We start from the raw sequence: 15,134 nt of genomic DNA, 5'->3' as shown, positions 1-15,134 counted from the left end.
AGTAGTGAGTTATTTAAGCCTCCTATAATCTATTTCTGACATCTTTAATGTTCTGTGCCACCCTTTCAGCCAATCTTCTTGCTTGAGGATAATGAAGAAATGCAGTGCTGCTGGGAGAAGTGTCTCCCAAAATCTCTAACACTGAATTGAGAAAAATGGAGACAGTTATCAAAATAGTCATTTATGGAAATACATATTTTACAAGGACATAGCATAAGTCTATAATTGCTGAAATAATAAAATTAGTAACCTCATACTAATCACATCTCTATCATGGCTATGCAGTCATTGTAATCCACTGAATAGGTATGAAACCCAGAGTTGCAGCTTATCCCCCCCCCAAAAAAATGGGCAAAATTTTTAGAAGGAGCATTCAGTCAACTAATACATTATTTATGAGTAAAGTGAGAAGTGGTAAATGTTTTATTTTATTGTTGTTGTTTTAATAGGTTGAAGTTTCTCCTAGGTTTAATAAAAGTGCTATGCCTGTACTGTTAATAAAAGTAAATAAAGGGGGATAAAAATCTACCATTGAGAGTGACTCTCAAATAGCTCTGAAAGCAAAGCATTTTTAAATACTTGATTCCACTTGAGTTACCTAATCATTCATAATAAAATAATAGGGACCCAGTAAGAAGGTGGCCTGAGATCTACAAAAGTCAGAAAAATTGAATCTTGAGTATGGGTCAATGAAAACCTGCGACTGCTTTCAAGACATGGTGTGGTTAGATCTTCACACTCTCTTAGCACATTGGAATCATTTTTAACTCTCAAGTTAAATCAAGAGAATTCCCCAACCTTTTACAAAGACCAAACAACTGCCCTAACTGGTTTGGCTCAGCAGATAGAGCGTCGGCCTGCAGACTGAAGGGTCCCAGGTTCGATTCCGGTCAAGGGCATGTACCTTGGTTGCGGGCACATCCCCAGTGGGGGGTGTGCAGGAGGCAGCTGATCGATGTTTCTCTCTCATCGATGTTTCTAAGTCTCTATCTCTCTCCCTTCCTCTCTGTAAAAAATCAATAAAATATATTTTAAAAAAAACAAACAAAACAAAACAAAGACCAAACAACTTTGAGCTAACTCTAAAGCAACACCGCATTCTATTGGAATTCAGAAGAAACAAAGCACAAAGGCTAAACCCCAGGCATCTTCTTCCCCTTTTTTTTCTTACCTGATCCCCAATTCTAGCTCACAACGATGACTTCATAGTGGGGTGCAAGGTAAGCTCTTTCTAGGAAAACTTGTCAGTCATTTCTTTTTTAAAAAAATGCTTTATTGTAGAAATATGATCTATGCTCCCTTTACCTCCTCTGCTTCTAACCCACCTCCAGCCCCTGCCTTAGGCCTTCACCACCCTATTGTCTGTGTCCATGGGTTATGCATATATGCACACAAGTTCTTTGGTTGATCTCTACATGCCCACTCATCCCCACCTTTCCTCTGAGATTTGACAGTCTGTTCCATGCTTCTATCTGTGGATCTGTTTTCTCCATCAGTTTATTTTGTTCATTAGATTCCACACATGAATGAGATCATATGATACTTGTCTTCCTCTGACTGGCCTATTTTGCTTAGCACAATACTCTCCAGGTCCCCCATGCTATCTCAAAGGGTAAGAGATCCTTCTTTTTTACAGCTGCATAGTATCCCATGGTGTAAATGTACCACAGACTTTTTGGCCACTCATCTACTGATAAGCACTTGGGTTGTTTCCAGATCTTAGCTGTTGTAAATTGTGCTGCTATGAACATAGGGGTGCATACATTCTTTCTCATTGGTATTTTGGGTTTCTTACGATATATTCCTAGAAGTGGGATAACTGGGTCAAAGGGCAGTTCCATTTTTAATTTTTTGAGGGAACTCCATAATGTTTTGCATAGTGGCTGCACCAGTCTGCATTCCTACCAGCAGTATACTAGAGTTCCCTTTTCTCCACATCCTCACCAGCACTTGTCATTTGTTGGTTTCTTTCTTTTTTATATATTTTTTCTTCTTTATTGATTAAGGTATTAACTACTATGTGTCCTGAGCCCTCCTTTGCCCTCCCACCCCATCCCTACTAGTGCCCTCACCCCCGTAGTGTCTGTGTCCATTGGTTATGCTTATAGCATGTATACAAGTCTTTTGGTTAATCTCTCCCCCTTCTCCCCACCCTCCCCTGCCTTCCCTCTGAGGTTTGATGGTCTGATTGATACTTCTCTATCTCTGGATCTGTTTTTGTTCACCAATTTATGTTGTTCATTAATTGCACAAACGAGTGAGATCATGTGATATTTATCTTTCTCTGACTGACTTATTTCACTTAGCATAATGCTCTCCAGGTCCATCCATGCTGTTGCAAATAGTAGGAGCTCCTTCCTTTTTACAGCAGCATAGTATTCCATTGTGTAGATGTACCACAGTTTTCTAATCCACTCATCTGCTGATGGGCACTTAGGCTGTTTCCAAATCTTAGCTATTGTAAATTGTGCTGCTATGAACATAGGGGTGCATATATCCTTTTTGACTGGTGTTTCTGATTTCTTGGGATATATTCCTAGAAGTGGAATTACTGGGTCAAATGGGAGTTCCATTTTTAGTTTTTTGTGGAAACTCCATACTGTTCTCCACAGTGGCTGCACCAGTCTGCATTCCTGTTGATTTCTTGATGATAGCCATTCTGACAGGTGTGAGATGGTATGTACCTCATTGTCATTTTAATTTGCATCACTCTGATGATCAGTGACTTTGATTATTTTTTCACAAGTCTCTTGGCTATCTGTATGTCCACTTTGGAGAAGTGCCTATATAGGTCCTTTGCCCATTTTTTAATTGGATTGCTTGTCTTCCTTTTGTTAAGTTGTATGAGTTCCTTACATATTTGGAATATTAACCCTTTATAAGATATGTTTTGACAAATACGTTGCCAAATATGTTCTCCCATACAATGGACCCCTTTTCATTTTGTTGATGGTTTCTTTTGATGTGCAGAAGCCTTGCATTTTCAGGTAGTCCCATTTGTTTATTTTCTCCTTAGTTTCCTTTGCCCTAGGACAGTGGTCGGCAAACCGCGGCTCGCGAACCACATGCGGTTCTCTGGCCCCTTGAGTGTGGCTCTTCCACAAAATACCGACTTCTGCACATGAGCACGAAGTTTCAATTGCACTGTACGTGCATGCCCGCACGTGGTATTTTGTGGAAGAGCCACACTCAAGGGGCCAAAGAGCCGCATGTGGCTCACGAGCCATGGTTTGCCGACCACGGCCCCAGGAGATGTATCCGAAAACATATTGCTATGAGAGATGTCTGAGATTTTACTGCCTATGGTTTCTTCTAGGATTTTTATGGTTTCACATCTTACATTTAAGTCTTTCATCCATTTTTAGTTTATTCTTGTGTTTGGTGTAAGTTGGTGGTCTAGTTTCATTTTTTTTTACATGTATCTGTCCCAGCACCATTTATTGAAGAGACTGTATTGACTTCATTGTATGCTCTTGCCTCCTTTGTCAAATATTAATTGTCCATAATGGCTTAGGTCAATGTTCTATTTGATTGATCTCAATGCCTGTTCTTGTGCTAGTACCAGGCTGTTGTGATTACAGTGGCTTTGTAGTATAACTTGATATCTGGTATTGTGATCCCTCCAATTTTGTTCTTCTTTCTCAAGATTGCTGTGGCTATTTGGGGTCTTTTTTTGGTTCCACATAAATTTTTGGAGTTTAGATCTGTGAAATATGGTTTTGGTAATTTAATAGGGGTTGCATGGAATCTGTAGATTGCTTTGAGTAGTATGGACATTTTAATAATGTTAATTCTAGCAATCCATGAATATGGTATATTCTCCCACTTGTTTATATCTTCCTCTATCTCTTTTTTCAATGTCTTATAGTTTTCTGAGTATAGGTCTTTTGCCTCCTTGATTAAGTTTATTCCTAAGTATCTTAACTTTTTTGTTGCAATGATAAATGAGATTATTTGTTTAATTTCTCTTTCTGAGAATTCATTATTGGTGTATAAAAATGCCATCGATTTCTGGGTGTTAATTTTGTATCCTGCTACATTGCCAAATTCATTTATTAAACCTAGTCTTTTGGTAGCTTCTTTAGGGTTTTCTATGTACAATATCATGTCATCTGCGAATAATGAGAGTTTTACTTCCTCCTTGTCAATTTGGATACTTTTTATGTATTTTTCCTGTGTGGTCGCTATGGCTAGCACTTCCAGTGCTATGTTGAATAAGAGGGTTAAAAGTGGACATCCCTGCCTTGTTCCTGTCTTTAGGGGGAGTGGTTTTAGTTTTTGCCCATTGAGTATGATGTTCACTGTAGGCTTGTCATATATGGCCTTTATTATGTTGAGATATGTTCCTTCTATTTCCACTTTGCTGATGGTTTTTATCAAAAGTGATTGTTGGATTTTTGTTTACTTTTTCTGCATCTATTGATATGATCATGTGATTTTTGTCTTTCAGTTTGTTTCTGTGTTATATCACATTTATTGATTTGCGAATATTGTACCAGCCTTGCATCCCTGGAATAAATCCCACTTGGTCATGGTGTATGATCTTTTTAATATATTGCTGGATCCTATTTGCTAATGTTTTGTTGAGGATTTTAGCACCTATGTTCATCAGGGATATTGGCTTGTACGGAATTCTCTTTCTTTGTAGTGTGTTTATCTGGTTTTGGAATTTGGATAATACTGGCCTCATAAAAAGAGGTTGAAAGTGTTTCTTCCTCTTGGATTTTTTGGGATAGTTTCAGGAGGATAGGTGTTAGTTCACTGAATGTTTGGTAAAACTCCCCTGTGAAGCTGTCCAGACTAGGGTTTTTGTTTGCTGGGAGTTTTTTTATTACTGCTTCAATTTTACCTATTGTTATTGGGCTATTCAGGTTTTCTGATTCTTCCTGATTCAGTTTAGGAAGATCGCATTTTTCTAGGAATTTGTTTATTTCATCCACATTGTCCAGCTTGTTGGCATATAGTTACTCACAGTATTTTCTTACAATTCTTTGTATTTCTGTGGTGTCAGTTGTTACCTCTCTGCTTTCATTCTCATTTTATTTATTTGGGTCTTCTCTGATTATTTCTTGATGAGTCTAGCTACCAGTTCATTAATCTTGTTTATATTTTCAAAGAGTCAGGTTTTGGTTTCATTGATCTTTTGTATTGATTTTTAGTCTCTAGCTCATTTATTTCTGCTCTAATCTTTATTATTTTCATTCTTCTACTTACGCTTTTCTTTCTTTTGTTTTTTAAATATATATTTTTTTATTGATTTCAGAGAGTAAGGAAGAGGGAGAGAGAGAGAGAGAAATATCAATGATGAGAGAGAATAGGCTGCCTCCTGCTTGCCCTACATTGGGGATTGAGCCCACAACCTGGACATGTGCCCTGACTGAGAATTGAACAGTGACCTCCTAGTTCATAGGTCAATGCTCAACTACTGGGCCATACTGGCCAGGCACTCTGGGCTTTTTTTTTATTGTTCTCTTCTAAGTCTTTAAATTATAGGGTTAAATAGTTTAGTATTAATTTTTCTTGGTTTTTGAGGTAGGCTTGTAGTGCTATGAACTTCCCTCTCAGGACTGCTTTTGCTGCATCCAAGAGATTTGCGGTTGTTGTGTGTTCATCTTTGTTTCCAGGAATTTTTTTTATTTTTTTCTTGATCTCAGTGGTAACCCATTCATTGTTTCAGAACATGCTATTTAGCCTCCATGTGTCTGAATGTTTTTGAGTGTTTTTAATGTAGTTGATTTCTAATTTCATTCCATTGTGATCTAAAAAGATGCTTGATATAATTTCAGTCTTCTTGAATTTATAGAGACTTGTTTTGTGTCCTAATATGTGGTCTATCTTTGTGAATGACCCATGTATGCTTGAGAAGAATGTATATTCTGCAGCTTTGGGGTGAAATGTTCTATAAATGTCAATTAAATCCATCTGATCCAGTGTGTCATTTAGAGTCACTGTTTCCTTGTTAATTTTTTGTCTATCCAGTGAAGTCAGTGGGGTGTTAAAGTTCCCTACTATGACTGTATTGCTGTTTATCTCTCCCTTAATGTCCTCCAGATGTATTTTTATATATTTAGATGCTCCTATATTGGGCACATATATATTCACCAGGGTTATATCCTCTTGTTGGATGGATCCCTTTAGTAGTATGTAGTGACCTTTACTGTCTCTTGTGATGGCCTTCGTTTTGAAGTCTATTTTGTCAGATATGAGTATTGCTACCCCAGCTTTTTTTTTTTTCCATTTCCATTTGCATGGAAAACTTTTTTCCATCCCTTCACTCTCATCCTGTGTGAGTCTTTTGTTCTGAGGTGGTTCTTTTGTAGACAGCATAGATATTTGGGTCATGATTTTATATCCATTCAACTACTCTATGTCTTTTGATTGGAGTATTTAATCCATTTACATTTAAGGTTATTATTGATGGGTACTTATTTATTGCCATTTTAATTCTATATCTCTCTTCTTCTTCTTCTTCTTCTTCTTCTTCTTCTTCTTCTTCTTCTTCTTCTTCTTCTTCTTCTTCTTCTCATTACAGCAGTCCCTTAGCATTTCTTGCAGTGCTAGTTTGGTGGTGATAAACTCATTTTAGTCTTTTTTGCTTGGGAAGCTCTTATTTTGCCATCTATTTTGAATGATAGCCTTGCTGGATATAGTAATAGTGGTTTCAAATTCTTGCTTTTCATTACCTTGAATACTTTATATCATTCCCTTTTGGCCTGAAGAGTTTCTGATGAAAAATCAGCTGACAGCCTATGGGAGCTCCTTTGTAGGTAACAAACTGCTTTCTCTTGCTGCCTTTCAGATTCTCTCTTTATCTTTAATTTTTGGCATTTTAATTATGATGTGTCTGGGTGTGTGCCTGTTTGAGTTCTTCTTGCTTGGAACTTTCTGTGCCTCCTGAACTTGTGTGACTTTTTCTTTCCCAGGTTAGGGAAGTTTTCTGCCATTATTTCTTCAAACACATTCTCTATTCCTTGTTCACTTTCTTCTACTTCTAGTACTCCTATGATGCAAATATTGTTATATTTCATGTTGTCCCACAGCTTCCTTAAGTTGTCCTGGTTTTAATTGTTACTTTCTTTTTGGTTCTCTGATTGAATGATTTTTTTCTATCCTGTCTTTTAATTCATTGATCCAATCCTCAGCTTCCCCTAATCTTCTGTGTATTCCTTCCACTGTTTTTTATTAGTACTATGTCATTCTTCATAGTTACTATACATTTTCTCATGCTATTGAGCATCCTTGCCATCATTATTCTGAACTCTATGTCTGCTAAAGTTCTTACCTCCATTTCCTTTAGCTTTTCTTATGCAGAATTCTCTTGTTCTTTCATTTTGGGATTGTTTTTTGTCTCCCCATTTTGGCTGCCTGTTTGAGTTTGTGTCTATGTATTAGATAGATCTGCTCTGATTCCCAATGTCCGACACTGTTCCTGAGTACCCTGTTTGGAGCAATCAGCAATCCACAGCTTTTGTCTCCCTCTGCTGGGGCTGGCTGCCTTTGAAAAGGACCAAGATGTACACCAAGGTCAGCTTGTCCTAGCCCTGGGCCCCAGATTAGATCAGGAAAATAGTCAAAGCCTCCAGAGACCTTCCTCTGCCTATAGTCTGATTGTTATTCAGTCCTGATTAGCCTCAGGCTATCAACAACAGAATGGACTGGGAGGTTTCCCAACAGGATAGGGTCATTGCTTCTGCCTGCAGGCTGATTGTTATTCCCAGTCTCTTAATGGGCCTCAGAAACTCCACAGAGTGGGGCAAGGGTTTTTCCAATAAGGTGGGCAATTGCTTCATCCTCACCCCCAGGCAAAAGCTGACTAGATGGTAAAGGTCAGAAAGATGTCCTCTGCAGTATGAGGAAATGACTTGGCACAGTAAACCAGTGTGTCCACCTTCCATGCTCTAACCCCAGAGCCTGCAACCCTGGCTTCTGCTCACACAGCTCCAGTTTACTCTGTCCTCTCTCTACTGGACCCAAGGTGAGTGGCTGCACATGAAATTTTCTGTCTTGGCCCTTTAAGAGGGTACATGCATTTCCATCCATCTCTCTCTGGCAGACAGCAACTCTGCTGCTTTTCACAGCCAGATGTTCTGTGGGCACCTTTCTCAGTTCTGGTGCTCTGGACTGGGAACCCAGCTTGGGGTTTAGACCCCAGAGCTCTCAGTGGGAACCCCCCACAGCTGAGATATCCCTACAGAACTTGAGCTGCTGTCTGTGGGAGTCCAGCCAGCCCTTTCGTGCCTCTGCCCTTCCTACCAGTTTCTATGTGGTCTCCACTTTCCCTCCTTGGTTATCAGGGTTCTTTCCAGCTAGTCTTCAATTGATTATTCAGGATGCTTTCTCTGTATTTTAGTTGTAATTCCAGTTTGGGCCTAGGAATGTGTCAGAGTAGCTTCCACTTACTCTACTGCCATTTTGGAATCCCCCTTCAGTAATTTCTTAAAATATAGGTAGAGGAATACTAGAAGATTTGTTTCAATTGGGGAAGGTTTGGGATTAAAGCTTGGTACACCTAGTGATCTTGCATTTAGTAGTTTCTTAGAAATGCAAGGGAGAAGTAGAGGGTGGAGTACCAGCAGCAGCTCACTGATAAAAACATCTAATTAATGTCTTCTTGTGATCTGAAAACAATTTCTAGCCCATGCTTACCTTATGTTTGGTTCTTTGTTGTTTCCTTTTTCTCAAATCCCATGTGTGTGGATGACAGCCACAGTAAGGTCTGAGGTTGTGGTTATGGCTGGAGGTGGCTGACTCCCCTTAAGCTTCCCAGCATCTTGATAAGAGGGCTAATATCTCTAGGGATTCATAGCCTAGTTTTTAAATGTGGTGTGCACATTTTAGTGCCATGAAAACAAAATTAGTCATTGTCCAAAAAGAATTAACAACAGATTGCCTTGCATAGTATTATTTACCCAAAATACAGCTTTGTTTCAATTTGGCTAGTTGACTACTTTTGATTAGACAGATTTCTACATGTTCTAAGACTAACCACCCAAACCAGGTACTTTTAGAACAATGTTTAAAATATTCAGTCAAATTGCACTAATGAATTGAGTTCCCCCTGGGGTGGGAAGAGAAAAGAACAGAGAGACTAATTTACTTCCCAAGGTTCCAGATTAATCCAGTGTCATACCGTTCTGTGCTGAGTCATTTCCTCACACTGCAGAGGACTGCATGAAAGGAGAAATGGGAGTACCATAGAGTGAAGCATGCCTTCTTCCAACACAAAATGCTCTCAGAGCTGGTTGCCCATATCTCCTTCTAAATCTCTTTAATTCCAAGCACCTTCAAACCTTGTGATTATATCAGTGAAAGCATCTTCACTGAGTGCTGATCACATTTTAATGCCTTATAGCTTTTGATTTTCCCCAAGATGAGGCCAGTTATGCTCCTTTTAAAAAGAAAAATGTGCACCCACTAAGGCAATGTCGGTAAGAAAAAATGTTCTCCGCTACCCTCTTATGCTCAGTAATTGAGCCCTGCAAATTAAACTGACAAGAGACAGGTCAACAGAAGAAAATGACTTATTCATATGCCCATAGGAGCCAACAAAAGCACTAATTCCCTAAACTGTTAAAGTTGGATGCTTATATATCTAACTTAGTAGGGGAAGAAAAGGAGGAGAAACGGCTTCTGTGGAAAGAACAAGAATATTTCTTTAGGAAATACAAATGGATGTTTAGACCCAATGGGAGATAAGAGAGTTTGTGACGTTTTTCCATAGATGTATAGATGGTCCTTCTGTCTTGTTGTGAGTCATAAACTTCCCCTGTAAAGGGATTCATAGTAGGTTTTCTCATGTGTTCTTGTGCCTGGGAGTAGATGCCACTCCAAAGGAAATTTATGGCAGTTCTCAATTCTCAGAAGTTTCTACTTTTAGTGCAATAGGGGAAGCTCCAAAAAACTTCCTTTTGCATCTGTTGAATCTCAAATGTCTTTGTCTTAAAATAATTTTGATACCATCTCTAGGGTTCCAGGTAGGTCCCACAGCAACTATAGAAAGACTTGAAACATGGCAGCACTGAGGAGCAGGAGGCAGCTTTGTTGGTGGGAGATCTGAAAATATTCAAACCCTGAATCCTAAACTTTGAATCAAGAGTGGTATTGGTTCAGGTCTCCGCAAGGAAATGATAGATCCGGGCAAAAAAAAATTTAAAGATTGGAGGAGAGTGTAATTAAAGGATTATTTACCAAGGTGTAGGCAGGATATGGAACAGCTACAAGGGGCTATAGGAACAGGCTAGTAAGAGTTAAGCTTGTAGGATCCAGGGATGGGAGCAATTTCTGAACCCAGACAGAAAATGTTGTGTGGAGGTCACTGAGAGGGGCTGTGACCTTCAGGAGAGGGACTCAGTCACAGAGAAGGAGCTGGGGAAATACATATTCTGATTTAATCTCCTTTCCTCAAATATCTCGCCATTGGCCAGACCCAACATAAACCTTCAGGCATGAGAACCTGATTATGCAATTCACACAGGCCCTGGGACAGCTCAGGATGGATAAGGCTGGAGAGTGGATGTGGAGTGAATCTGGGGGAACAAATGAAAAATATCTAGATATTCAAAGAGAAACTCCCTTCCCCATGTGGGAGAGACAGGATTCCCAGCTGCAGGCCAGCTGTCTCCTCTCCTTGCTCTAATGAATTTTCTAGCATTACCCCTGTCAGGCATAAATAAGCTTAGCCTTTCCAACCTATTTTCAAAGAATTCTTCAATCCCCAGCCGTGAAATTCATTAGGGTTTATTGTTTCTGCTTCTTTCAGAAAAGGCAGGTAATGAGTAACATTGCACCACTGGGGCACCCGATTGCTTCTCCTCTGCAATGTGTTGCCCCTCACCAATGCAAATGAGAAGTGCCCACCGCGTGCTGAATCCTGGAGGGACTGCTGCCTGGACTGAGTGCGTTCATTAGTGGTTCACACAAGAACTACTCATCAAAGCCCACCATTGTTCCCCATGGGTCCCAACACCATGAGAATGAGGCTACTTGGAACTGTTTTTAGGTATGATTTGCTGTTTTTCTTAATCCTGGGAGACAACTACCCCAGTAAATAATTCTTCGTGCATTCAAAGAGCTGAAAGCACTTGAAATTCCTCTCCCAACTTTAGCAGAACTTAACAACCAACTTGCTCTATTAACAAAAGAAGAGAGACACCCTGGCTGGTTTGGCTCAGTGAATAGAGCGTCAGCCTGCAGACTGAAGGGTCCCAGGTTTGATTCTAGTCAAGGGCATATGCCCGGGTTGCGGGTTTGATCCCCACTGGGGGGCATGCAGGAGGCAGCCCATCAATGATTCTCTCTCATCATTGATGTTTCTAGCTCTTTCCCTCTCCCTTCCTCTCTGAAACCAATAAAAATATATTTTTAAAAAAGAAGAGAGACAATTTCCACCGAATCCAAAGAGGTTTTATTTTATGTTGGCAGAGTTTAACAAATAAGGGACATTCGAATAAGAGCAGTCAGAAGAGAAAGCTAAGAACCTGGCATTCAGGGAAAAGAAATTCCGGGAAGGTAGAGAATAAAATAAATTAGGGGGTAGAGAGGAGAGCTGGCAGAAAAAGAATAAGATTAATGTTTCTGGTCATTTCAGTGATAAGGTAGGCTTCCAACGGTGAGTTGTCATGCTATTAATACTATGCAGAAAATCACTCAGATATTATTAAGTCCTGCAGCAAATGCTACAGGCCTTCAGGTTAGCATTACTCAGGAGTGGACTCAGAATTTATGAACAGGATGTTTACACAATGTGTGGGGTTCTCTTTTTTAAAAAAAAAAAAAATAGGAAAAAATCAATCAAGTAGAGGGCTTTGTAAGGAGCTTGTACCAAGTGAGACCTTTTTTAGTTTCGTCGTACATCCATGTCTGGCCATACTCAAATGCCTGTTCCCCAAAGAATACACACAAAGGAGAGGGGGAGAAAATCCTGCCTTCACAGATAAAGAGGAAATGAGAGGGCAGATACCATAATACAATTTGAGCAAAGAAAAATAAATATAACCAAAATAATTTCTTCGTCTACACCACAGGGCAGGGTGTGATGGAGACTTTCTGAAGGGTTAGCAAATGCCTGAGGGAGAGATCAGAGTATGCCTCCATGAACACATTCCATACGGAGTTGTGAAATGGGACCCAGCGAGGTCAGTAGTGGTGAGCAGTACAATAAGATGAGGAATTCGGAAAGGCATGATGAAGAAGTGTGGAAACACAGCTATTGCACAATCTAGCCAAAGATAAGTCATGGGGATCCTCTAAATATAATTAAAGTAATCCTTCAATTACACGTTATAAAAGAGGAGAATGTAGAACTTCTCCTGAGCTAGAGAAAGAGATGTTTGAGAATGTCCCTGGAAAGCCACCCATTTGAAATTCTCACATCCTGTCACTCATGACTGGGCACCGTGGCACAGAGGGATGTTCAAGAAGCTCTCACGGGATGGACGTGATGTGGAGATCAGGTGACAGGTGGGAATACATGTATGTACACAGGTGAAGTGCTTAGCATTGTACCTGGCATATACTAAAATCTCAAACACTCTAGTCTAAGCCATCGCATTAGCTACCATATTAAACAGTCAATGATAAAAACCTACTTTTTCAATCAAATAAGACTTTGATGAACATAAGTGATTCTACTACTAAAGAATATACTTAAGTACTATTTCACTGAAGATAGTTAATGCTTATTCCAATTCTTTATTGCTGCTTACAAACTTAGTGACTAAAAACAGCAACCGTTTCATAATGTCTCGGGATTTCGTGGGTCAGGAGTTTGGGCAGGTCACCCAGAGGTGCTGAGCTGCTCTAGAGAGTTGAAGTGGCTCCACTCACATGTCCTGTGTCTTTGTGAGGACAGATGGAAAGCTGGGATCTGTGGGACTGTTGAACAGTGTCTTCTGTGGCATTCCAGTCTCTTACAAAGTGGCCTATGGCTCCCAAAATGAGGGTTCCGAGTGATCCAGGTCAAAACTTCAAGGCTTCTTACGAACCAACCTTTGAAATCACTTCTGTCGCAACAATTTGACAGACTAAGTCACTAAGACCCGTCCAGATTCAAGGGAAGGGAAATTCAACTCCACCTCCACGCAAGAGCAGTGAAGAACTTAAAGCCATCTTTGCTGTACCAGAGAGTTTATACCTGTTTAAGGGGAAATGTTCGAAAGTGTCTCCAGACAGCTACCCACATGACTTGGATAGAGTTGATGGTCGTGACGTTTGGTTCTTAATGGGAAAACTATTTCAGCCATGCCGAATGTTCCATCTGGACATTTGTTTGGGTGGTATATGTTTCCAGCCAATTGAAGAACTCCCGGCATTTGAAATTCCAAATCCTGGCTTCCCCCAGGAAGGCCATACTGAAGAAAGGCGGTTTAGCTGTCATCTTTCAGAACTCCAGGTGAGATTCTCTGAAAGTTTGATGTTTGGCACTCTGCTCCTAACAGAAGGAAAAGGCTCTCCTCAGAGCTCCCCCCCGTCTCTCACCTTTAACCTCTCTCTACCCATGAAAAGAAAAAGTAGTGCAGAGGAAAGAAAGAAATAACTAAATTACCAAATAAAGAAATCAATTCAAGTCTCTGCAAAGTAGTAATTATTTGGGTTATTATGCCATTTTTTGCCATAGGAGTGTCTCAAATAAATGATATCTTTCAATTCATTTTTACAGTTGGTAAAATTACCAAATGACTCTATGATCACATTTGGATCTCAAAACAACCCTAAATAAATAGAAAATGTACTATCATTTTCCTGTTGTGTGGATAAAGAAACCAGTCACTTGCCCAAAGTCTCTTGGCTGGCTTAAGGTAGCTCAGGTCTGGAACTTAGATCTTCCAGTTCTATACCAAATGTTCTTTCAGCTATGCCGCTGCCTTTGAATAAGCTCATACATTTGGGCAAAATAATATTTATCTAATTTCACATAAACACTGTGTGTTTAAACCTTTAAGAATAATAACCCTGCATTTTAAAATGTATCTAATTTTTGCCCTGGCCGGTTTTGCTCAGTGGATAGAGCATCAGCCTACAAACTGAAGGGTCATCGGTTCAGTTCTGATCAAGGGCATGTACTGTGGTCGCAGGCTCCTCTCCGGCCTGGGCCCTGGCTAGGGCGTGTGCAGGAGGCATCCAGTTGATGTGTTCCTCTCACATTGATGCTTCTCTCTGTCTTTCCCTCTCTTCCACTCTCTCTAAAAGATAAATGGAAAAATATCCTCAGGTGAGGATTAACCAAAAATAAATAAATAAATAAATAAATAAAATGTGTCTAATTTTTGCATTTTTCTCCTAGAATTTTATTTGCTCTTTCTGCAGAAATAACAATCTGCTTTTGTAGAAAGTGCTCACCAAATTTGAATGTCTTGAAATATATAAATGCAGTGTTTATTAAAATACATTTCTTTTTCAAAATTGAGCTATCAGATGTTAAAGTGTAAATATATTTTGGGGGCCATGCTGTATATGACTTTTTACTAATCCAAGAATAAACTATATTCATCATACTTAGCAAGAACGTCATGGATTTCATTTTCAGAGTACTTTGCAAGCATCAGCTAATTAAGCCTCCTTGTAGACTTCAGTATGACAGTTGTTTTCAAAATATCTCTTGTTTCCCAGCACATTTGTTCAATTCTTAAAATAAGAAGCTAAAGGCCGGGAAATTAATTATATCAGTGTGTGTGGCAAATACAATTAGCTCATGAGACAGAAATGCCCAGTGACTGGTTTGAAGGACAATGTGAAACTCAAGGCCTTCTCCATTCTAGGTATTGGGTTGCTCCACAAGGTCTTATCTTCAAAAATACAACGCAGGCATCTGCTTTATAATTGACACCTTGAGGTAGTTTCCCACTTGGATCATTCTAAGTGACAACCATATTCTGTCTGTAAGTCTTGTTTTCAATCACCAGAGGGAAATATAAATAAACATGAGACCCCTGAAAATAGTTCCATCCTGGGACACAGTAAATGATCAGGGACCATGCAGGAAATGTTGAGGTTGACTCTCAAAAAACTCTGCACAGCTGGCCACTGAAGGTCATGGGACAAACCCAATACTTTTTGTATTAATATGTCTCTCCCACAGCTATGCCAAGATTCTCAGCATTCTATCTAGTAGCTCCTTTGGGCTAAAGCCACGGTGA

General features: G+C 39.6%; 1 protein-coding gene across 5 annotated transcripts in view; it reads left to right on the top strand.

Annotated features, from left to right (window-relative positions):
• SPARCL1 (SPARC like 1) overlaps nt 1-15,134 on the top strand; it is a 59,221-nt gene that overhangs the window by 17,433 nt on the left and 26,654 nt on the right. For 2 of the 5 annotated variants that reach the window (XM_036339268.1, XM_036339229.1), the window contains exon 2: nt 10,760-10,999. The exons of the other annotated variants lie outside the window; for them this stretch is intronic. Coding sequence is in view for 1 of the 2 variants with exons in the window: in XM_036339229.1 (XP_036195122.1) it covers nt 10,953-10,999 (47 nt within the window). In the remaining variant the exon portion in view is untranslated. The remainder of the gene's footprint in view (nt 1-10,759; nt 11,000-15,134) is intronic. 5 annotated transcript variants of the gene reach the window in all.

This window comes from Myotis myotis, unplaced genomic scaffold (assembly GCF_014108235.1).
Source record: "Myotis myotis isolate mMyoMyo1 unplaced genomic scaffold, mMyoMyo1.p scaffold_m19_p_1, whole genome shotgun sequence".
NCBI lineage: Eukaryota > Metazoa > Chordata > Mammalia > Chiroptera > Vespertilionidae > Myotis > Myotis myotis.
Note: the sequence above shows the minus strand (reverse complement) of the source record. Positions and strands in the feature narration are given on the sequence as shown.